At 40.3% G+C, this 23,152-nt stretch overlaps 2 protein-coding genes across 2 annotated transcripts in view; both read left to right on the forward strand.

The window, feature by feature from the left end:
* The window catches only part of LOC139691509 (methyltransferase-like protein 25B), a 42,204-nt gene extending 32,278 nt beyond the window's left edge, over positions 1–9,926 (forward strand). The window contains exons 9-10 of the mRNA XM_071589359.1: positions 2,510–2,697; positions 9,725–9,926. Of these exons, the coding sequence (XP_071445460.1) occupies positions 2,510–2,697; positions 9,725–9,831 (295 nt within the window). The 3' untranslated portion in view covers positions 9,832–9,926. The remainder of the gene's footprint in view (positions 1–2,509; positions 2,698–9,724) is intronic.
* A 3,824-nt stretch (positions 9,927–13,750) lies between these two features.
* Positions 13,751–20,866, forward strand: NP15.6 (NADH dehydrogenase [ubiquinone] 1 beta subcomplex subunit NP15.6). Its single transcript, XM_071589361.1, has 3 exons — positions 13,751–14,029; positions 20,338–20,471; positions 20,561–20,866. The coding sequence occupies exons 1-3, from the start codon at positions 13,847–13,849 to the stop codon at positions 20,709–20,711; spliced, it is 468 nt and encodes a 155-aa protein (XP_071445462.1). The 5' UTR covers positions 13,751–13,846; the 3' UTR covers positions 20,712–20,866.
* Positions 20,867–23,152: the final 2,286 nt, after the last annotated feature.

Here is a 23,152-nt window from a genome sequence, read left to right on the forward strand (position 1 = left end):
GAGAGGTATGGCATGAATGTCGATTACGATTAATATCTAGGCTAATCTATAGCCAGGATAATGTAAGCATCAAGGGCAATATTTTATATATAAGTGGGTAACATAGAAATGACATTAAAAGAATTGCATTAGCAAAAGAACTGAGGACAAGGTGGATGGAATTGATAGCGAGGATTATGGGAAGTCTTCAAAGAAAAGATAATTTATAATCTAATTTTGGAATGCAGGGGAAAACTATTTATTTATTGATCGACTTAATTGGGCGAGGTTGAGACTTGTAGTCCCTTCTCCCACCTAACCCTAAGACATTACACGCAACCAAACCCCAGATATACTACCTTGATCAAAAAGTTCCCGGAATAACCACCGTGTGGCGCTCCCATCGTTCCGATTTGAGTTCTGTTTTTTTGTTAAATTGGTACATCTGTTGTTGATATTCCCTTTAAATCTTAGTGTCATAACTTGACATTTGCAAAAGTTACGTAGCCAAGAGTACATCTATCTCTGTGTGTGTTGGCGATTTTTTACAATTTCAGAAATGGATTTAAATTTGCAACGACGAACTTGTATTAAATTTTGCGTAAAAAACGGATTTAGTGGCGCACGGACGTTGGAAATGTTGGAAAAGTGTTTCGGCAACGATTCTCTTAAAAAAACGGTCGTTTACCAGTGGCACGAGCGGTTCAGAAGTGGTCGTGAGTCAATTGAAGATGATGAACGCAGTGGCAGACCATCGACATCGAAAGTCGGTGAAAAAATTGATAAAGTAAAAGAAATGTTGGTCAATAACCGCAAATTAACCATCAGAGAAATAGCGGAGGACTTGAACATTGCCTATGGATCCGCCCAAGACATTGTGGTTAATGATTTGGGTTTCCGTCGTGTAGCAGCAAAGTTGGTGCCAAAAGACCTCAATTTCATGCAAAAAAGAGACCGTGTTGACGTCGCAAAAGACATGATTTGCGAGGCTGAATCCGATCCCACATTCATCAAAAGGATCATTACTGGAGACGAGACGTGGGTTTATGAGTACGACACGCAATCCAGACATCAGGCAAGTGAATGGCGTTCACCAAATGAGGCGAGACCAAAAAAACCGCGTCGTTTTCAGTCAAAAAAGAAGGCAATGCTGACGGTTTTCATGGATTACATTGCGGTGTAGTGCATCATGAATTTTTGCCAGAAGGCCAGACAGTAAACAAGGAGTATTATTTGGGCGTTATGAGACGTTTGCGTGAAGCAATTCGCCGAAAGAGACCAGAAATGTGGGCAGAAAACTCGTGGATTTTGCACCATGATAACGCACCGTCGCACAGTGCTATCATTATTCGTAATTTTTTGACGAAAAATGCAACAAATACCATCCAACAGCCACCGAATTCACCTGATTTGGCTCCCTGTGACTTCTTTCTGTTCAATCGAGTTAAAAAACCATTACGGGGAACGCGTTTTAGCAGCCGAGAGGAAGTAATGGAAAAATCGCAGGAAGCACTGATGGACATACCGAAAACCGAATATAAAAAATGTTTCGAGGATTGGATCAAGCGCTGGCATAAGTGTGTTGCAGTCGATGGGGATTACTTTGAAGGGGACAATATAGATTTAGATGAATAAACTTGTATTTTTAATTTTCTGAATAAATTCCGGGAAATTTTTGATCAAGGTAGTAGGTGTAGATCCACCTAGGTGGGAATCGAACCCACGACTTCTAACCTCACGGAGGCTAATGCCAACTCTGGGTTTCTCTCCACCCTTCATCCTTTCCTGTCCATCCCCTATGGTGCAAATGATCTCGGCTGTCGGTCGCCTCCTTCCCCTAAATACTACTACTACTTGAGATCTTTGTATGGAGAAAATGAGATGGGTGGAAAGAAAGCAGTGGTAGTTTTCATGGGGAGGCGACCGACAGCTAAGATCGTTTGCACCATTAGGGATGGAATGGGAAAGGAGGAAGGGTGGAGAGAAACCCGGCGTCGACATTAGCCTACTCTCGTCAAAAGGCGCCAAGTGGTCCACAGTTTAACGTCCCATCCGATGGGCGTCGTACTCACTCAAAGTGCCCTCCACTAAGCACCACCTCAAGGAGGGATCGGGATTCCACCGTAAAATATTCGTCGTCTCCAGTATTTTGAACCCGGGCCCTCTCGGTGGGAAGTCTATATGTTAGCCCCTGCACCATCCCGATCCTGTGGAAAGGAAGATGAATGATGATGGGCCAGGCATGCTGAGAGGGAACTGCTGCTGGGGCAAATTCATTGCTAAAGATGTGGATGAAAGAGGAATGAAAATGCAACTAGTTGATGGCTGCAAGCGAAGGGCAAGTGGGGTGGGAAGTGGGGTGGAGAGAGTAATTCCAGGTGAGGCTCCAGGGACTCGATCACACTTCCTCTCCATTTCACTCTGTGATTCTTCCCAGCATTGCTCCCAATCCATCACTCGAATGAGCAGTGCTTATCGATTTGATCCTTGCCTTGGGAAATGATATAGAATCCTCTCCTTCTTGGAACAGATATGCTGTAAGAGCCTTGTCCTCATTGAAACTAATCCCACCAAATGAGGATGTGCTCAGTGAGGAAACCAATCAGTGTCTCGACTCCTGGAGGAAAGTGGTCTGCTTTTACTCCATACGACTGATGCTTTCCCCATTGGTGGAGACCTTGATCCTGATTGACAGATTTCTCTTCCTTTCGCTCAAAGGTAATTATCATTGATACTGTGAATTTTTTAATTTTTCATTCAGCCAATCTCCAGCTGATATTGTAATATTTATTTCTTGTGATCCCTCCACGGACTATGGCATTGACATGGTGAAAGGGCATGCCAGTTCTATCGACATCAAGAGTTGAACTGGTGGTAGTAATGATAATTTTGATAGAGCTGTCACCCATTTCAGATGGGTTGATGGCCAGACACGAGGTCAGCACCCATATCAGAGTGAGGCACCTACCAAGGTGTGCAACTCCAGTGGGGCGGCCATTTTGGTGAAGGTGAGGGACACTCCTGAGGAGGGCGGGCAATGGGAAACCACCTCTTTTTCATAATAAATATAAGTGGGCACAAAGAATTGTGAATACTGTGGGACTCAGCCCTCTGGGCCAGGCGTGGAGCGCAGTGGGTGGCGGGGGAGAGAGGCAAGAGAGCCATCGTCACGTTAAATGCTTACGCAGGCGAGCTGAAAGCAGAAGGAAAAAGATGGAGGAGAGTACTGGAATGGGAAGGCGCAGGGAATGAATGATGGTGATGATGAGGACGGGGGAACCAAAAAACAGGGAGAGGGAAGGAGAAAGTGTGAGGTGAGATGCAGAGAGAGCAGGGGAGCCTGGAGATATGGTAGCCATGGTGACTTGTAGTGGGAGAGGAGGGTGAAACTGGTAGCCGAGTGTTGAGCAGGAAACTGGGCAGAAGGGGTGAGTGATATAATGCTAACGTTGGAGATGAAAGCAGACCTGGACACTCTAGTGATTGATAATCCAGGTGCACATGCAGTCACTTTGAGGAAGAAGTAGAAATTTAGAATGATCAATTGGAAGAAGTAATTAGGAATGTAGCAAGTGAGAAGCACGTGAGAGTAGTACATAATTAGAACTTGGCAGTATGTGAAGGGGAGGTATGGGAGAAAGTAGGAAGAGATGGTTTAGGACTTAAAAATTATAGTGGAGAGAAAGCTGTTGAGATTTGCAGAAGAATGAATTTAAGGATGACAGTAACCTGGCTCAGATGTCATAGGCATAGGTACATATGGGAAATGCCATGAGAAATAGGTAGATGCTAATTTATAGTTTGGCATAATAACTTAGCTAATATTATAGTTTGGCATAATAACTTAGCTAATATTATAGTTTGGCATAATAACTTAGCTAATATTATAGTTTGGCATAGGTATGGAAAGAGCATTATCAGCTCACACAGCTTCCCTGGTGCAATGGTGGACTCATTTTATAATTTAGGTGTCTTGAAATGCAATTCAAAAAAGATAAGGGAAGGTAAGTGAAAGTCTAAGTGGGATCTTGAAGGTTTTCCTGCAGTTCCAATGAAAACTCAAATTCATACCATATTTGACAGCATATATATGCATTTTTTTTCTAAAATCATGGTTAAAAAAATCACCCGGGTTTTATCTTAAGGCTTGAACTACATTGGATAATGTTCACTACTGATTGTTATTTTACTCCGGATGGTCAGTACTACCTCGGTTGACTCCATTATACAGCAAAGCTCATTTATAATGATCCCGCATGTAACAAAATGCCATCTATGAACAAGGTGAGTTGGTGGTCCCTTGATTTTCTTATGTTCGAACATGTTAATTATCTCTCTTATAATGAGTACAGGATGATAGATGTAGATTGGAGGCTTTTGAAATGTGGGTGTGGAGAAGGATGGAGAAGGTGAAATGGACCGAAAGGAAAACAAATGAGGAAGTGCTGGTGAGCAAAGAGAGGGGTTTATTGAGATAAATTATAAGGAGGCAGGAAAAGTGGATGAAGGGCATATTGATCGACAGTAGGATGTTGAAGACTGTAATAGAGGGGAGAATGCTGGGCATATGAGGAAAGGGCAGGAATAGGATAGGGATGTTGGACGGGATGAAGGGAGGAAGAAAGTACTCGGAGATGAAGAGGGACCTAATACTGGATTTTGTTAGGAATCACAAAATATTTATTTAGTAGATGTGTTCATCCAAAAACCTACCTTAACCAGTGGATTATCTAATAATAAATAAAACTAAAATGAGTACAGGTGAGATGAAATCTCAGCTATAGTGAACAATTCATTGGTCTCTTGGCCATATATTATAACCTCTTTGATAAATGAAAAAGAAACACTTTGTTCCAATCCACCACTTTATTACAGGTACGACTAGTTTCGACGCTACGGCGTCATCCTCAGGTACAAAGTTTAAAGTCACAATCATTGTATATATACCCTCTTCTGGAAAGGTTGGGGGAGTTGTGGGAAGAGGGGGCGGGGAGGGGAGTACGGGGGTAGGTACGAAAGAATGTGGGAGAGGGTAGGAAACACCAGGAAAAGCGTTAGTGATCCCCCCCACTCACTAACGCTTTTCCTGGTGTTTCCTACCCTCTCCCACATTCTTTCGTACCTACCCCCGTACTCCCCTCCCCGCCCCCTCTTCCCACAACTCCCCCAACCTTTCCAGAAGAGGGTATATATACAATGATTGTGACTTTAAACTTTGTACCTGAGGATGACGCCGTAGCGTCGAAACTAGTCGTACCTGTAATAAAGTGGTGGATTGGAACAAAGTGTTTCTTTTTCATTTATTAAAATGAACTTCCACAAAGTTGAGGCTGAAACTATTGAACTAACCTCTTTGATAATGAAATTGTCATCATTTTGAGAGCCTAACCACCCCTCTCACTTCAAAAGTGGTTCCCACACATGACCGTCCCTTGATTCTCCCTCCCAAGGGACTACATGTGGTACTCCTGCTACTGCTCAGTAAATCCCCTCCTCCAGGTGTGTGACCCCAAGGCAAACTTAAGTGAAAACTCCCTGATGCTCTGTGAAAATTCATATTAAATTAGCTTGAAATGAAGATTGTTAAATTAAAGATTCAAAATTAAAATCATAAGTAATTGAACAGAAATGTCATTACATTAATGGTCATATAAGGAATAATTGGTTGCTATTAGGCATATCAATGCTTAGATCCCGTTCTACATAGATCTCTAACTAATTGTATTTCAAAGTATTGTTGAGTGACATAAAGCATGAAGTGAAATATAATACATATACATGAGGGGGTATCGTAAGCTTTTAACTGTTGCTAAAAAATAGTTGGGACAAAACTTAATTTTTATTTTTACTTATAATGACTTCCATATAGTCACCATCCGGAGTTATTCATATCTTCCGGCATTTCTTGACCTTTCGAAGGCCATCATGCCAGAATCTTGTGTATTTGGTTGAAAATCATTTTTCCACCTCTTGAATGACATTATTTGCTGATGACATGATCCTTGTGGCCGAGAAAGAAAATCAATTGAATGGGATGTTTCAGCATCTGAATGGTTTGGCGATGAACAGGAGCAAGACCAAGGCGAATGAATGTTGGTGGAGTAGATGAGATAGATGAGATTGAGATGAAAGGAAAAAGGCCGGCTGAGTTGGAGAGGGGCAAGTATCTCTGAGGCAATGGAAAGCCGTAGGAGTGAGAAGGAAATGAGGATGGCGATGGCTGAGGAAGCACTCGGCAGGAAGAGAAAAGTATGATGTAGCGGAATGGATATTGGGCTGAGGAGGAGACAAGTTGGGTGTCATGATGCACGGGTGTGAAACATGGTGGACTGCGTGGAAGAGGGAAAGGCCAGAGGAGATGGAGACGTGGGCGCGGAGAAGAATTCTGCGGAGCTTTAAATGGAACGACTGGGTGAGGAGGAGGAGGAGATAGGTGGAAGGAAGGGAAGGGGAGTGCCTCTTGGTGCTGGAAGGGGGGGCAGGCAAGAGGAGTGGGGCGGAGGAGGGATGGGTGATGATGGGGGCGATGATGATTTGGAAAACATGGCGGAGAAGAGACTTCCATGGACCTGCCAACTGCAGGAGGATGACCCACTATGATAATGAATAGCCATATGCATGCCGACACTGGTGTCTTTAGTTTGAGTAGGGTATCAGAAGGTAAGAGGGATGCTAGAGTAGAGATGCCATAGCATTTGTCGTAGGGAGTGCTGTGGTTCAAGGCATGTTTCGGGATTAGGAACATCGCAAGTACACAGAGAAGAATATTTGCTGGAAGTGAGGTGATTGGCGATCCTTATAGTAGTAGTATTTAGGGGAAGTGACCAACAGCTGAGGTCATTTGTGCCATTAGGGATGGACAGGAAAGGATGAAGGGAGGAGAGAAACCTGACATCGGCATTAGCCTACTCTTTACGAAAGGCGCCAAGGGGTCCACGGCTTAACGTCCCATCCGACGGATGGCGTACTCACTCAAAGTGCCCTCCACAAAGCACCTCAAGTAGGGATTGAGATATCACTGAAAAATATTCAACACCGCCGGGATTTGAACCCGGGCCCTCTGGGAGGGAAGTCAATACGATAGCCACCTCACTCGATCCCCCCCGTGCGATCCTTATGTTAAGGGGTGTGGTATATTGACCAATCTAGAATATAGTTGACACTAAGGGAGATAAGACTACATTGCTGGAGGTGCCAGAGGAATAAGGAATTGGTGGCAGAGAGTTAAAAAGAATTTGGTGGAGGAATGGGATTTGTGTTTTGAAAATAGGACATGTTTGTCATCTTGGCTAATCCAGGCCATTTAAGTGGCTTTTGGATGGGGTAAGGATTTTATAATACGATTGGTTGACATGAAAAGATCTTATACAAGGATAATTTGGAAAGTTCTTGGGATAAAATAGAAATAAAAGACTCAGTGGAACTATTTTATTTTTCAATATAGTCTCCCTTTACTCTAATGTATTTAAGCCAGTAGTGCCTTAATCTCATTGTGAAAATTAGATTCCTTCAGGCCTGCAAAATATCTATCTGATTCGGCTTTTAGTTCTTTGTTTGAAGAGAATCTCCGTCCACCGAGGACATTTTTAGCTCGGGGAAGAGATGGAAATCTGATGGAGCCAAATCAGGTGAATATGATGGGTTAGGCTACAATTCATATCCTTGTTAACATATTTTTTCCATGGCAATGACACTTGTGTGTGGGCAAGCATTGTCTTGATGAAAGGCGTCTTTCTTCCTTACCAAAACTGGCCTTTTTTCATGTTCCTTTTGCTGTAGTTGGTCCAGGAGATTAGCGTAGTATTGTCCAGCAATTGTTTGACCAGTGAGAAGATAATCCATCAGCAGAATCCCTTTTGCATCCCAGACAACTGAAGCCATCACTTTTGCGGCCGACCATATCGACTTTGCTTTCTTTGGTGGTGGTGAATCAATATGCTTCCACTGCTTTGACTGATGTATTGTCTCTGGGGTATAGTAATGGACCCGATTTCATCTGTGGTCACAAACAGCAGAGAAAATCTTTTTGGTTGCTCAAATGGGTCAAACGTTGTTTGGAAATGTCCATTCTGATGTGCTAGTGATCCTGTGTCAAGAGTTGCGGCACCCATGTGGCAGAGAATTTTCTCATGTCCAATTCTTGTGTTGAAATGTGACACGCCCATGCAGATGACATCCCCACAGCTTCAGTGATTTCTCATACTTTAAGTCGGTGGTCCCTCCATGACCATTTTATGTAATTTTGAAATAATTTCTGGTGCAGTGGCACACTTTGGCTGACCACTATGCAAACCATCATCTAAGCTGTAAACTTAAACTCGTTTGTCGTCTTGGCAATGGTTGAATATGAGGGAGCAGAGTGTTCTGAAAGTCGGTATGAATTTCTTTTGCTTTCATACCTTTCTTTACAAAGTATTTAATCACTGCTTGAATCCCAATTTTTTTCATCTCCACAAATCACTACACGGGAACAACGGCAGAGAAGTGAATGCATCAAATCTCTTCCCAGAGCACTGTCGCGTTACATGTTAACTCGTAAAGGATTACCCATTACTACACGGGAAACTCCTTGTGCTCGTGCTGACATGTGGTGGTGATTCCAAGAACCTTTCAAACTAACCTCATAGGTTAGTGAGATGTTTGAGTGCAACATAGGTTCAGTTGGGAAAAAGGTTTCTGGTGGAGTTGTGGTTCTTGAGGATGGGGTAAAGGTTTTTAGGATGGATCTCGGAGACTATTCCAAGGAAGTAGGTGGTATAGATTGAAAAGGGGTGGGTTTATGCGGGAACAAGGAAGGTTTTGGAGTGTAGGCATGCCTTTGGATTCTTTTGTTTATGAGGGGTTTAAGATGTCCTCATTGGAGGGGGGAATGGTATAGGTTTGAGAGGAATTAATCAAGGGAATCTGAATGTTCTCATATGGAGAAGGAGTAAGGCATGGAGCATTTGGTGTGATAGGGGTGGCAACTGTTGCAATGGAGGTATTGTTATTTGTTGGCTCGTTTTATATGTATAGTGAAGTAACCTGAGGAAGTCCAAGTCTCTTTCATTGGATTCACAACCTGCCCAGATTGGTGGGAACACAGCAATTGGGCATTTATGTCCCCTGCTGTGGTCCTGGAAATCCACCCAGTTCTGTCACTGTGGCAACTGATTGAGTGATGGTGGGGGAGAATCAGCAAGTTGTGGACTCACCACGGCACGGAAGAAAGAAACGAGCCAAGCCAAATTGAGTGATCGTTTGAGAGGAGTGGTCTCCCCTGGCCAGCCGGCACAAGGCTCAGTGGGCATGGCGCAGTCTCCTCTGGAGCAGTCCAAGTACCGTGGGCAAAGCAGGAAGACTGGCCACACCGCCACCACGTGCTCTAATACCTGCGGGACTGGTCGCTCCTGTGCTTCTCTCCTCTCCCGGAGCAAACTATTTGTGTGCTGATAGGAAGTGAGCTCATAATGCCAACCACCTTGTTCCCAGAGAGAGTGAAGTGTCCTGCACTGTCCCTTCCCTCGCTCCGCAGTCGAGCTGGAGGTTGGTGCTTGAGCCAAGCACATCCGGGGCGAGAACCCAAGAATATTTGTTTTAATGATTAAAATACATTTTTTGTAATAGGTTTACATTTTCTTAACAATATATTCTTTTGCAATATGTTTCATTTTTAATGATACTTTTGAACAATCGGTTATTAGTACTGCGTATTTGGAAGTGTGCACTTGCATTACTCTAATTTTACTCACCAATTTATTTACAGGTATGACTTGCAGAATCAGCCCCGAGTTTGACCCTGAACTTTCACCCCGAAATCATTTAATAATAGCCACAAAGTCCACAGATGTTAAAAAACACCTTTCACTCTAATGGTGTTTTCATTTTTTTGTATTTTTTCCATAGAGTACACATTTATGATAAAAAATATGTGATATTCATGCATGACCTTTTTTATACCTATTAATAAAGACTTTAAATTGTAATATTTGGACTTCCTTAAATCGTGTGAAGTGGAGGTTGGATATTCAGTTTGATGACCAAGCAGTAACAGTCAATAGGCTACAATTCACCTATAAGCACCTCCCTTTGGGCTTTGTTGAAAGATTTATCAGTGCTATGGGAGTGAATTGGAGGGTTAACAGTAATACTGTGGCCGTTCAAGGAATTCAAAAGCCAGTAAGCAACTCCAATGGTCCTAAAATTGTTTACAGGCAATTCAAGTTTCAATCTATTCTTTATTTTTATTTCTTCCATACTACTCGATCAATGCATAGTTTTTTCTCTCATACTTTTATACATGCCCATGAGACAAAGTACCTCATCTTGAGAGTCGATTCAACTACGTTGACTTGCATACTCTACTTCCGGCCTTGAAGCTCTATCATGTCGATCTGCTCACAAGAGATTCGATGTTCATCTGTGAATGAAAAGTAGGGCAAGCAGCACTGCACCAACTGTTTGGATTGGCTGGCTGGTGGAGTGCTGGGCGGGTGGGCACTTGCCAATGGGCATTGCCCAATCAATCGTTTGTGTGAGAACGGAGATTGGTGGGTGGAGGATTCGAATGGGAGTGTATTTGTGGGTGAAGTGAGGAGGAGTGGGGCGGAGGGGACCGTAGGTGCTAGTGGGAGGAAAGGCATGCTAATGCTCGGTTGGGTTACAGATGGAGAACCCAGTCGAAATCACTACTTCTTGAGTAAAATTTGAATTGATAAGTTTGAGCAATACAAGGCTGCCTTTGCCTGCCAGAATTCAATTATGTTTATATTTTTAATTAAGAGAATATTTAAATTGTTAGTTATCTTTCATTCATAATCCTTTGCAGAATCCAATGGTTGCCCTCTTATTCGGTTCTTGCTCCGTTTAATGATCTAGAAGCAGGGCCCCCTGAAAATGTAAGACAGCACAAACCAATGCAAATTTGTGCGAAATTTAGTCGCTTATGCAATCCCATTGTGCCTGAAACCATATTAGCCTTGTGATATCACAATATGCCAATTTTGGACAAGATCAATGAAATGTCGTCGAGGAAAGAGACTAATTTCTGGAGGATAATCCAGAATTCCTAGATGGATGGAATGACGATGACAATGTCATTCAGCAAGTTCTTCCAAAAAATGTGCTGATGTATCTTCTAATCAAGTGTGTACCTTATCTTTGGAAATCAAAATTGAACCTGCCACAGCCGCTGAATTGCTTCAAACCAGGGTGAACCAGAATTAAGAGGATGGACATCATTGAAATGAGGGGAAAAGGAAATTGCAGCTGGGGGAAATTTGACTGGGGAAATGTTTTCAAAGTCAAACAGTAGACGTGTGATGACAAGAATGCTTCAATGATGGGGTAAGGGAGCGGCACTTCCTCTGTCTGGTAACTTCAAAATTTGTCAGTGGCACATAACCTGATATTTCCTGGAGAGAGAAAACCATTGCGGGGGAAAGTAGGCGCTCTGCCATAGCTTAATCCCTCAATTTGACCCTATATTTGAATATTGACCTGGATCAAACTGGATGAAAAGATGGAAGACTTAATGTCACAGAGGAGGGGAAACTCTGGAAGCCTTTAATTCAGGATGACAGTCAACAAGAAGAAACATTTTTTTATGGGCCTGTCAATAATTCATTAGAAAATCCAAGAGATTGCCCTTGTAGTGGAAAAGGTTTACTTTTAGTAAGCCTCATCTCTCACTAGACTGCTGTTCAAGTTTCAGCTATAACCATTTCATGGCTCCATTTTCATAGTCGATTGATGCAACAAACCTCTGTTTCTTTAGAAAAATAAAAAAAATGATGAGTTTTGTATGGTGATTGAACACTTCTATTTAAAAGGCTTATCAAGAAAGAGTTTAAAGGCGAGTCGGAGGAAGTTCATGGCACACCTGTCTGTTATGTGTTGGTTAACACATAACAGACAGGTGTGTGATGTCAATGTGACTGTTAACAGTTGGGTAAATGGGTTTTAACTTGGCCATGTGTCCATAAATTATGAACATTGTTCAGGACGTCCTGTGAAAGTGACATCCTTTAAAATGATTGACAAAATCTATAATATGGGTTTGAGTGATGGACGAATCAAAGTTTGCTAAATAGCTGAGGCTGAAGGAATATCATCACAAGGTACAGTACTTTTAATTTTGCAGGAAAATTTACGACAAGATGGGTGCTGTGTTTTCTCTCAGTGGAGAATAAATGTAATCATGGGGTCGATTCTGAGACTGGTGTTGTGCTTTTCAATTCCGAGCCCGACAAGTCTCTGCGTCGATATGTAACTTTGGACAAATTATGAGTACACTACTGCACTCCGTAGACAGAAATAGTCGAAACCAACTATTGGCCAGTCCTGGGTTAACACCTTTAACCTTGTTTTCTTTGGGAAACCCGATCGAAGAGGGCATTGTTTTACAATAAAACTACACTGTGGTGATATTATTGGTTGATAAAAGGTACTGGGTTGAATTACTGCAGCTTGGCTTAAACACTCACTACCATATACATGGAACCTTGCTTAATGAGCACCTTACACAGTGAGTAATCGCGTAATGAGCAACAATATTTTCCCCAAAAACGACTCACTTAACGAGCAACTTATCACATAACGAGGAGAAGGGAATCCCCAGATTCATCGCGTACCTGTAGTTTGCCTGTAGCACTCTTTCCGCTTGCATCTTAGCATCACTAGTGATCATATGTTTTTCCAAACTTGTGTTTAAACAAAATCAGTGATTTCTTTGGGCAAAGTTTAGTAATATTTTGTGTGTAATTTTAATAATGTCACAGAAGAAAAATCCACTAGAAGAGAGCCATAAGATAATAAAAAACCATAGAAATGAAAAGTAAAACCATTGAAAGCAAGAACAAGGTGTGAATGCGGCTGATCAAGTGCGCACACCAACAATCGGCCGACATCAACGATTGGCCTTTCCTTGAAAAACTAAGGAGATAGATGCTTCAAAGAGAGTAACAATAATATAAACGCAACGATTACATGTTATCAACGATGTTGGAAGGTTACTTCTCATATGTATAAATGAAAAGCAATTGCAATGCCACACCATTTACGAGAATATAACTTGTGAGGAGGGTTAAGTGATTTTCGCTGACCTTGTTAATAAGATGTCAGGATCATCAACGGCTGAAGAAGTATTAAAGGGGAAGGTGCCTGGTTTGAGAAATTAGCGAGAACAACTGGCATCCACTTCGTTGTGAGGCATGGCAAAGCAGCAAGATTTGAGTCAAAGGCAGCAGAGAACTTCATCGGTAATTTCGAAAAGCTCGTTGATTCTGATGGTCACCTGCCACAACATGTATTTAATTGTCACGAGACGGTTCTCTTCTCGGGAAGAAGATGCCGAAGCAAACCTATATTTGTATACCTAACTGTAGAAAAGAGTGCATTGCCTGACCACACGGCAATGAAAGGCCATTTCACGCTGCTATTTAGCACAAATGCGAGCAGTAATTTGAAAATAAAACCCCTGCTCGTTTACCATTCAGAGCCTTCAAGCGTGTTACGTCCACAACAGCAGGCTAAATGTGATGTGGGGGTACATGTGAATCTCTTCACCACAGTAGTGATTAATGTATTCATATGTTTTTCTTTAGACGAATTCTATAGTGGTAAGTACGGTTCTTTGATAAGTAAAGATTAAATTAATTTGAACGCATTGGGGAGGGGTGGGGTAGATAAGTCGTCTTCTCTTAGTTGGAAAATCCTCTCGCTGATGGCGCAGAATAAGATCGAAATACGGGTGGAAGAGTGACAGTTTCTCCTAGGGGAAAAGACGAGATATTTCTCTGGGGGGGTCTCTGGGAAGAATAATTGAGTAACGTCACGCGAAAGGCGATCTTTTGTTCACTCATCTGCACGATCTGGTCGACTCCGAAAAATGTCTCTGCTCAATGGCGTACGGTGTTTATTGTGGGGTAGAAATGTGGCATCTTTTAGCGCTAAAAGGTTTAATTTTGGCAAGGGTAACTGCTGTCGATTTGTTTCTACGGGTGAAAAAAGTAGTGATACCGCTACCCTGAAAGAAGATGTGATTCCAACACAAGTTACAACATCGACGAAGGTATGTGCCTTGTGTAGACGTTATTCTCCCAATGTATCGATGGTATGTTTTACGCCGCCATACATGAAACCTCCGGGCAGAGGTTTAAACGTAATAATCAATTTGCTGTATTCCTCTTCCTTGCTAAATATCGACTTCGACGAATGATTTATTCAATTACGTGCACTTCAAAGTGAATACCTGCATGACCTTTTGGCTGGATTCTGTTAATTTTGTTTTATTTGTATGTAAGTAAACGATATTCGGAAGAAAGAAGACAGTATTGGGACAGAATTTGTATGAAAAACCTCTTTAAGTATTCTCATATTATTCTTTGGTTTTCAAATACAATTGCCCTTTTCTTATTAACCATTCATTGACTTGAGTCCAGAGTAGATGGCCATTTCTCAAAGCTACAAATCGAGTGACAATCCTTTTGAGGAAAGTCATTCAAACTTAAGTATAATAAACTGTGCAATGTAATCAGGCTGCTAGTGCAGCACCATTATTTACCAGCAACAAGCAAAATTTAGACTTACTTGTAGCATAAAGAAAATGGCCCCAATTTTGCTTGTACTGAAAAATACTTCTGGTTTACGCAATATATCTTTTACTAATCCTTTACCTCGGAAGTATCATTGCAGGAACAACTCGCGAGGTTGGCTGTATTTCTGGGGAAAATGAGATTTCTAATATTAATTAAAACAGTGACAAATGGATTGACCAAGCTTCAGAATATACACCTGGAAATAAGCAAAAACCTAATGACACACTTTTCTACCTTAAATGTACCGTGTGCAAACATATCTCATGTGCATTTTTATGCCATCAACGTGTGAGAGGGGATCGGATTGGTGCGGTGACTATCGTACTGGCTTCCCACCCAGAGGTGGGAGGCTCAGTTTCGAGTTGAACAATGTATGTACAATGAACAATGTAATTGAACGGAGCCTCCCATCCAGAGGTGGGAGGCTCCGTTTCGTATCCCGAGGGGGTAGAATATTTTGCAGAGGTATCTCGATCCGTACTTGAGGTGCTTTGTGGAGGGCACTTTGAGTGAGTACGCCGTCCGTCGGCTGGGACGTTAAGCTGCGGACCCCTTGGCGCCTTTCATTAAGAGTAGTAGGCTAATGCCGACGCCGACTGAAACAAGCTGATTTTTTGTCCGTTTTTTCTTCTCTCACATGAACCCATACTGTGTGGTGCTAAAGAAGCAAGGGAGAGCAATCTAATGCTGTCAAGGTGGTAATGGGTTCTTCTAATTTTGTCTAATTTCTTCTAATTCGTCATTTTCCTTGACCGTGATGCGAACCTGGATCCCTCGATGTCCAGCCGACTGTTTTTGCCAATTAAGCTACAGAGGCGTCCTCTTAAACTCTGAAAATATTGGGGGCTCTAAAGGAACAAGGTGTTGCGACGAAATACTGTACATAAGGGCATTGTCACAGGCATTCGCAGCGGAGGGGGAAGCGCCGCAGTCCACACTGGACTGCGGCACGTTGAGCACGCTCTATGTACAAAATAGACCAATGAATTTTGGTACCGCCTCCTAAAATATCTTGGCATTTAACCTTATTTTCTGATTATTTTTTACATGTGTGTTTTCAGATTCAGTAGAGTAACCATTAATAGAAATATTTAATTTACTGATTTCATTCATCGATGGTTGGAATTGGTAGGAATTGAAGAATCTTAATAGAGCAGGGTCTGTTCATTTAGCTGAAGTTTTTGTTTAGGTATCCCAGTAGGGACAAGCGTTTATGAGACATCAGACCATAGGACACCTTATTATATTGCGTGAGAGGATGATGATTTGGAACCAGGCTGTTAATATTCGTATCACTAATAATTATGAGATTATTCTTCACTGTTTTTACGATCATTTTGAATTCATGAAAGAACTGAATGATTGGTGAATTTAAATTTCCGTAGACATTTTATAATTACAGTGAATTGAACCTAATTGGTGAGATATTAACACGCAGTGAGCAAATATAATTTCATCAAGTATTTAAAAACACTGAAATATTTCATTAATACGAGGAGTGGTTCAGTTATTCCTTCAGAAAAAAATGGAGAAACAAATTGCATTGAATAGATTTGTTCCTATTTTTCCAATTATTTGTCCAAAAACTAGGATTTTGGAAGCTCCTCAAAATATCCATCTGTGTTGGCGGTGACCTCCTGGCTCGGCACGAATTGTATTCCGCTGGATCACTTTTTCATGTTTGGAAATAAAAAAAGTCTCTGGCTAAATGTTGTGAATATGATGGATATTGTAATAATTTAAACTTTGATTCTCTTTTTTTTCACCGTTGAAATTGCGAAGTTTTTGCATTCTGAGCATTTTGTTCCTTGCCAAATGGGAATGTTTTTTCTTTTCGCTTTTTTTTGCTTGACTGGTTCAATGATGATGCGTAATACTCTCCATGTATCACGTTCCCTCACTGCAAGTAGTTGATATAAATGATTTTAAAAATTCAATTGTTTCTGGCTCAACCTTGTGGAAATTCATGTTAATGAAATTAAAAATACAGAGTAACTTTCCACTGTTCTTTATTAGTGTACGACCGGTTTCAACGCTCAAGCGTTTGTACCTGATGATGACGCTTGAGCGTTGAAACCGGTCGTACGCTAATAAAGAACAGTGGAAAGTTACTTTGTATTTTTAATTTCATTATAAATGATTTTGCCTGCAACCGAGATTACCATGACTATCACCTTGTCAGCTGATATCACAGTCGCAGATTTGACATCTTTGGAGTGATTGCTCTCAGAAGCCGGAACCCTGTTTCCACTCTTCCTTTTCCCCTGGAGTGTACTAGTAGTAGTGTATCAACAATTCATCCACAGTCATGTATCTACTGAGGAACTTGCCAGGATGGTGATGGGAGAAGTACCAATCCAGCCTACAAATTGGCCGAACGAGTGCATTTATTCTCCTCTTAGAGCAAACAGTCACTGGCCTTGGCGGTGGCCGGGTTACGTCTTTGCCTGCCAACCCAGAGGTCGTGGATTCGATCCCTGTTAAGGTGGTATTTCCTCAATCTAGGGCTTGGGTGTCCGTAATTGTTTTCAATGTAACATCAAAGGGTTTCGGTGGAAGAAGGACCAGTGTCTCAACCTCGCCCAATTAAGTCGATAAATAAATAAATAAACACAGCATCTGTCTAGCAGAGATATAATTTGCACCCAATTTTTTTCATACAACATCGAAAGCACCAAACATTGCTGATGATATGCTTGTGGCATCAACTATTTTGGGAACTTTCATCTGTCGATTTCTCAAAATCATATTCTGAATTTTGTCAATCACTTAAGAGGTAAGCATTTCATCAAATAAATTTCTAGTGGTCATAGCCACAGCCTTATTTAGGTGATGCTTCATATTCATGATACAATGCAACAGTTGCCCGTGACCTCCAGGTCTTATTTAACCTGCTTTTCTGGCCTCTGCACTTCTTGAAGGTTTGTGGTGGTTAAAGAGGCATGGGAAGAACTGGAGGTAGGCATGAAAGTTGGCGGGGAATCCATAAAATCAGTTTGGTTTGCCGATGGCGAAATTCTAGTTTGTTACTCAGCCAAGGCGTTACAAGCATTGCTGAGGGAATTGGAAATTCAGTGCGATAGATATGGGATGAGAATCAATATTAATAAAACAGGGGTTATGCAATTTTCAAGAAAGAAAAAAGATAAGGTTAACATTTAAATAGGGGAAACAAAAATAGAGCAGGTAGAACAGTTTACGTATGTCAGAAGTGTTTTGGACCAACACGGTCAAAGTGGTAGGGACGTAAGGAGAAGAATTGCGCTATACAAAGAGGCTTTTACGAGGAGGAGGGAGTTTATGACAGGGACGTTGAGTAAGGACGTAGATTGGAGGCTATTGAAATATGGGTGTGGAGAAGGAAAAATGGATGGAAAGGCAAAGAAACAAGGAAGTGTGGTGGGTGAGGAGAGGGGATTGTTGGGAGAAATCATGAGGAGACCGGAAAAATGGATGAAGGGCATATTGATAAGCTGTGGGATTTTGAAGACTGTAATAGAGGGGAGAGCGTTAGGCAAACGAGGAATGGGCAGGAATAGGGAGGAAGGAAGTATACAGAGATATAGAGTAGGGACTGTAGAAGTATACAGGGACTTGATATAGAGTAGGATACTGTATTGTGTTTTGTTAGGAGTAACAAAATATTTATTTGGTTCTTGTGTCCATCTAAAACTACCGTAACCGGTAGATTACCTAATAGTAATAATACATGTACGTAGGGTCGTCCAGGAGTTTAGCGTTGGACCGCTGACCGGAGGGCCCCAGTTCGAGTCCTGGGCAAGCTCCTCTGGGCACCCTCAGTTCCACCGAAGCTTTGTGATTTTTCGGGTACCAAGTCTTCCTGGGAAACCATAGCCGGCACAGGGAAAGTTATTGACCCCTGTGTGAATTTCACATGCCATATAGGGATTGTTGGACTTAAATTACTGTTTTATATTTTTATTATATATATATATATATATATATATATATATATATATATACACGTATTATATATATACTATATATATATAAACACAGTAATCAACCCGAAGGTTGGTTTGGTAGGTGATGGCAGAGTTCACCCAGTACTAAGCCCTATACGGCGTGTGAAATTCACACATCAGGGTAGGGGGGCCAGTTCCTTTCCCTGTGCCGGTTATGGTTTCCCAGGAAGACCTGGTACCCGAAAAATCACATAGCTTGGGTGGAGCTGCAGGTGCCCAGAGTGCGTTGCCCGGAAATCAAACCCAGGACCCTCCGGTCAGTAGTCCAACGCTCAACCGCCTGGACTACTACGACCCACATATACATTTATACACACATATAATATTATGTTAATAACATATACTATATCTAACATTCGGACAGTGCAATGGAACACAAAAATATGAATAAGAAACACATAAAAGGGCACATTTCAGAAAGTTTAAGCTTCCGACCTTATTCATCATATATTTATGATATATATATATATATATATATATATATATATATATATATATATATATATATATATGATATGTATATATATATATATATATATATATATATATATATATATATATATGATATGTATATATGTATTCATACATATATACATTCATATATATAATTTTATATTTATATCAGCTTGATTCCACCTTCACTTCCATTCCTGTGTTCCTATCCCTTTTCCTTATGTCTGTATCTATGTGAATGAATAAACATATATTCATTCATTTATTCATGTTCGATTTGAATATCGACATGGAGTGGGGGCAGAGTTGAACCCATTGCAGGTCTATCACTTACACCAACTCAAAGAATGATTGAAAAATTTGACCAAACAATGGCTGAAATGGTTTCATATTAACCATTTGGGTCATCCTCAGAATTTTATTACTATGGGAATAATTCAATCTGCAGAAAGTGGAAGTGCATGCTCAAAAATTAGATTCAAAATCCTAAATGGGAAAAGGTGTGATGAAAATATGCGAATATACTCTGTGGAAATGGAAGAAATTATAATTATTTTTATGATTACCTTAGTATGAATATTTACATAAATAATCTGTATCACTTCTGTTCTGATGTACCATGGGTCAAATAATCTGGGAATATGAATATATGAGACTAAATAACCCGTTTTATATATTTCAACAAACTTGAAAGAACAGGAAAAGGCATTGTTTTCTTCTCTTTTATTCAGGATGAAAGAACTCAATGTCAAACCTTCAAATGATTCCCATGGGGCATTTATTTTTAGTTTTGTCAGTCAGTCGAGTTTTTATCTTCTAATACACTGTTGAGTCAAATCTAATGGCCATAAATGATGAAGTTTCTTAGAAGGTGGCCCTGATGATTGGCCATTGTGCTAGAGGTGTATTGTTATGGAAAAGCATGGGAAGAATGGCTTCTAAAATTGTTAGAATCACTTTTAATCACCCAAGAAAGTATGACTAGAAATGTATACATACCCTTTGGATGAAGTCTTCAATAGCATTGCAAGTGGGGATAGAAAACAGCAGAAGGCTGTGTTAGAGAAATACCACCCTCCCCAAGGTTATAGCGCTCATCTCTGGCTGAGGAACATGATGTCTAGAACATATGTTGGATGAGTGCTTCTAAGGGCACTAAGTCCTCTCACTTTGGTTTTAATGTCACCACTGCGGACAAGCCACTAATTGATTCTACAAGGTCTGCACATCAACATTCCTTTAATTATTATGTATCAACAGTTTCTTGCCATTCTGAGTCCTCAAATGGTAGTCTAATGGCCGTCAATTAATTCTGCAGTAATGGTTCAAATTTTAAATTTCAGAATTGGATTTCATATGGGTATGATACAAAAGATGAAGAAAATGATAAAAATGCTGCACATGCGACAATGTTCTTCTCTGTGACGCTGTGTATAGTGATTGGCGGCTTCTTCTTCACGTATCTGCCAGACCAACAGTAAGTGCTCAGAATTTCATTCTATGCCATTTTAAGTTGATAACATATTTGTCCAATTTAATCACTTGCCTTGTCTCTCTTACCACTAGGTTGAAGGATTGGTCGCAGAGGGAGGCATATCTTCAGCTCCGCCACCGCGAGCAAAATGGACTACCTTTCATTGATGCTAATTATGTCGATCCTAGTACTATAGAACTTCCATCTGATGAAGAACTTGGAGAAACTGAAATCATAATTTAAATGTGCTTTAGTCAATTTCAACTCGTGTATATAGCAATTCAGCCTTGATACTTTGACTGTGGAACATTTGCTTAGAAATGTTGTTAAAGATATTGAACTAATGATTAATTTGTTACTTAATATTGGTGATTAAAATTTGAGTGATACCTCTTTAAGTTCTGTTCATGCATAAACCTTCAAATTTTATCCGCATTTGAGATTATACCCCATACCCTTGTCTGCATGCGCATGCAGGTGTAAGAAAAGGTTTGATTTAGGTGAAGCTCCTCATCTTTCACTAGACTGCTGTTTCAGTTTCAGCTATATCCATCTCATGGTTTCATTATCATAGTAAGTTGAGGTGACAACCTTTCAACCTTTTGTTTCTTTAGAATTATAAAAAACGGATTTTCTTGCGGTGATTAAACTGTTACTATATTTAAAAGACTCAACACTGAAATAGATAATATTTCATGGCACATCTGCTACTGTAATTGTGTCCATTTGCAATTGAGTAAATGAGTTTAAACGTGGCTGTGCTTCAACAAATGATGAACATCGGTTTGATGGAAGTTCCCTGGCATATATCTTTTGACCTATTGATTTGCAATAGTCATTTTCACAACATACTGAAAATGTGATAATTCCAGTCCATAAGAAGCAATCCTAATCTGAAGCAGACGTATAGCATTACTCTGTTTTCTTAAAATATTTTAGATTCGAATAGTGAACTATTTATACAATTTAACCTACCACATTCATCCCAGCATGGCTTCACTAAAGGGAATTCTACCATGTATGCTGCCTCCCACATTATTAATGAAATCATTAAGGGTATATCCAAACAGAAAAATATAATTGTTACCTTCTTCAATTTCTCAAAGGCACTCAACTCACAGGCATAACATTCTGTATTCTAAACTATGTCAATTTGGAATAAATGGCAAAGCCTTAGTCAGGATAGGGTTTTACTTAACAAATCGTAATCAAATAGTCCAAATGAATACCAAACTTAAGGCTGATAAATAGCATTCGTCGATCCAATGTGCCAATATCTGATCATGGGATCTTGTGTAAGGAGATATTTTAGGCCCACTTTTATTATTTTTTAAATGATCCGAAGTCTCTTCTTCCTAAAGGTAGAGGGACCTGAAATGCTGATGACACTTTCCTCTCCACCAGAAAGGATCAATGATAATACTTTATTCATTTTGAAAAATGGTACAACCATATTCAATGTCAATATAAATATTATTTGTTATGTAAACAATTTCTTAAATGTGATGGAGGTTGTCAAAAAAGAATTTGTCCAATGAGTAATATGGGTGAGCAAGTAACCAGACATATACCCTATTCTTGAAAATCTGGATAGAGTCTGATTTCAACTGAGTAGGCAGATAGTTATGCAGTGATACATTCACATTATGAAATATGTTGTAAGTTGATGACAATCTACAATAAGTAGTATTTGGATTTGATTTACCTCTTGTGGAGTAGTTATGGATGTTACCTGTAGATAGATCTTAATTGGTAACTTTCTAGATAAACTTTCACATGAATCAGAGCCTTAAAAATATATAAACTAAATACAATACCTTACCTATGTTATAAATTCCATTACCATATTTCCATTTCGATTCCATACCTTATAAAAAAAGGTTTGCAAGAATCCTGTGGTGGTATATTAGCAAGAGAGTGAATAGCTCTCTTTTGTAGTAACAAAATTTGTTTAACATGTGGCGAATGACCCCCTAACTCAACACCATAATTCAAATGACATTTAAAGAAGGCATGGTAAAGTGTTAAACGGCACTCATTTGAAACTAATCGGTATCTCCAAGCTAGGGAGTACTTAGTTTATTTGTATTTATTTATTGCGTTCGATTGGCGTGGGGAGAAATCTCTCGTAAGCCCAGCGTGTTTCGATTGCTTGCGACGCAGGAGGGTCATTGCTATCTGACACACACACCTAAGCTGATGTGTGTTTTGTTATCGTATGTCGGTTTCATCGTTTGTTCCGTCCTAAACCACGATCAGTTTTCGTTTAGTATTATATTTTTTACCCCGAATATTCCCTCAACATTAAGAATACGGCTGGGGTTGCTCTTTTCTATAATACTTTATGTATACGGCTGTAGGTACCGTTCCTGTTAATTTGCAATTACTGACAAGGAGTAATGACCGACAAATTACCTTTGAGTAAAATACCATGCAATAAGGTAAAAAGTTTAAATTTATCGAAATGTGGTACTATTCGACCTGATAATTAAAGCAAGATATGAGGCATGGATAATCTCAAGTAATATAGAAGAGAAAATGAATACGAAACTACGTACTACTAAAAATCGCCCAAATTAATAAATTGAAAGAAAAGAACGGGAAAACTTAAATAAAATATTGCCGAATGAATTCTGAGGAGAACTCAGAATTATGCAAAAAAACTATCATGCGGTTTTGCTACT

Source organism: Hetaerina americana, unplaced genomic scaffold (assembly GCF_022747635.1).
Source record: "Hetaerina americana unplaced genomic scaffold, ioHetAmer1.1.p SCAF_37, whole genome shotgun sequence".
In the NCBI taxonomy this organism is placed as follows: Eukaryota; Metazoa; Arthropoda; class Insecta; order Odonata; family Calopterygidae; genus Hetaerina; species Hetaerina americana.

What these genes read in the sequence shown, in the direction of transcription:
- NP15.6 (XM_071589361.1), top strand. Translation starts at nt 13,847, where the DNA reads ATGTCTCTGCTCAATGGCGTACGGTGTTTATTGTGGGGTAGAAATGTG. An exon ending in AAGTTACAACATCGACGAAG is followed by an intron (nt 14,030 to 20,337) that starts GTATGTGCCTTG and finishes TTTAAATTTCAG; the next exon opens with AATTGGATTTCATATGGGTA. An exon ending in ACGTATCTGCCAGACCAACA is followed by an intron (nt 20,472 to 20,560) that starts GTAAGTGCTCAG and finishes TCTTACCACTAG; the next exon opens with GTTGAAGGATTGGTCGCAGA.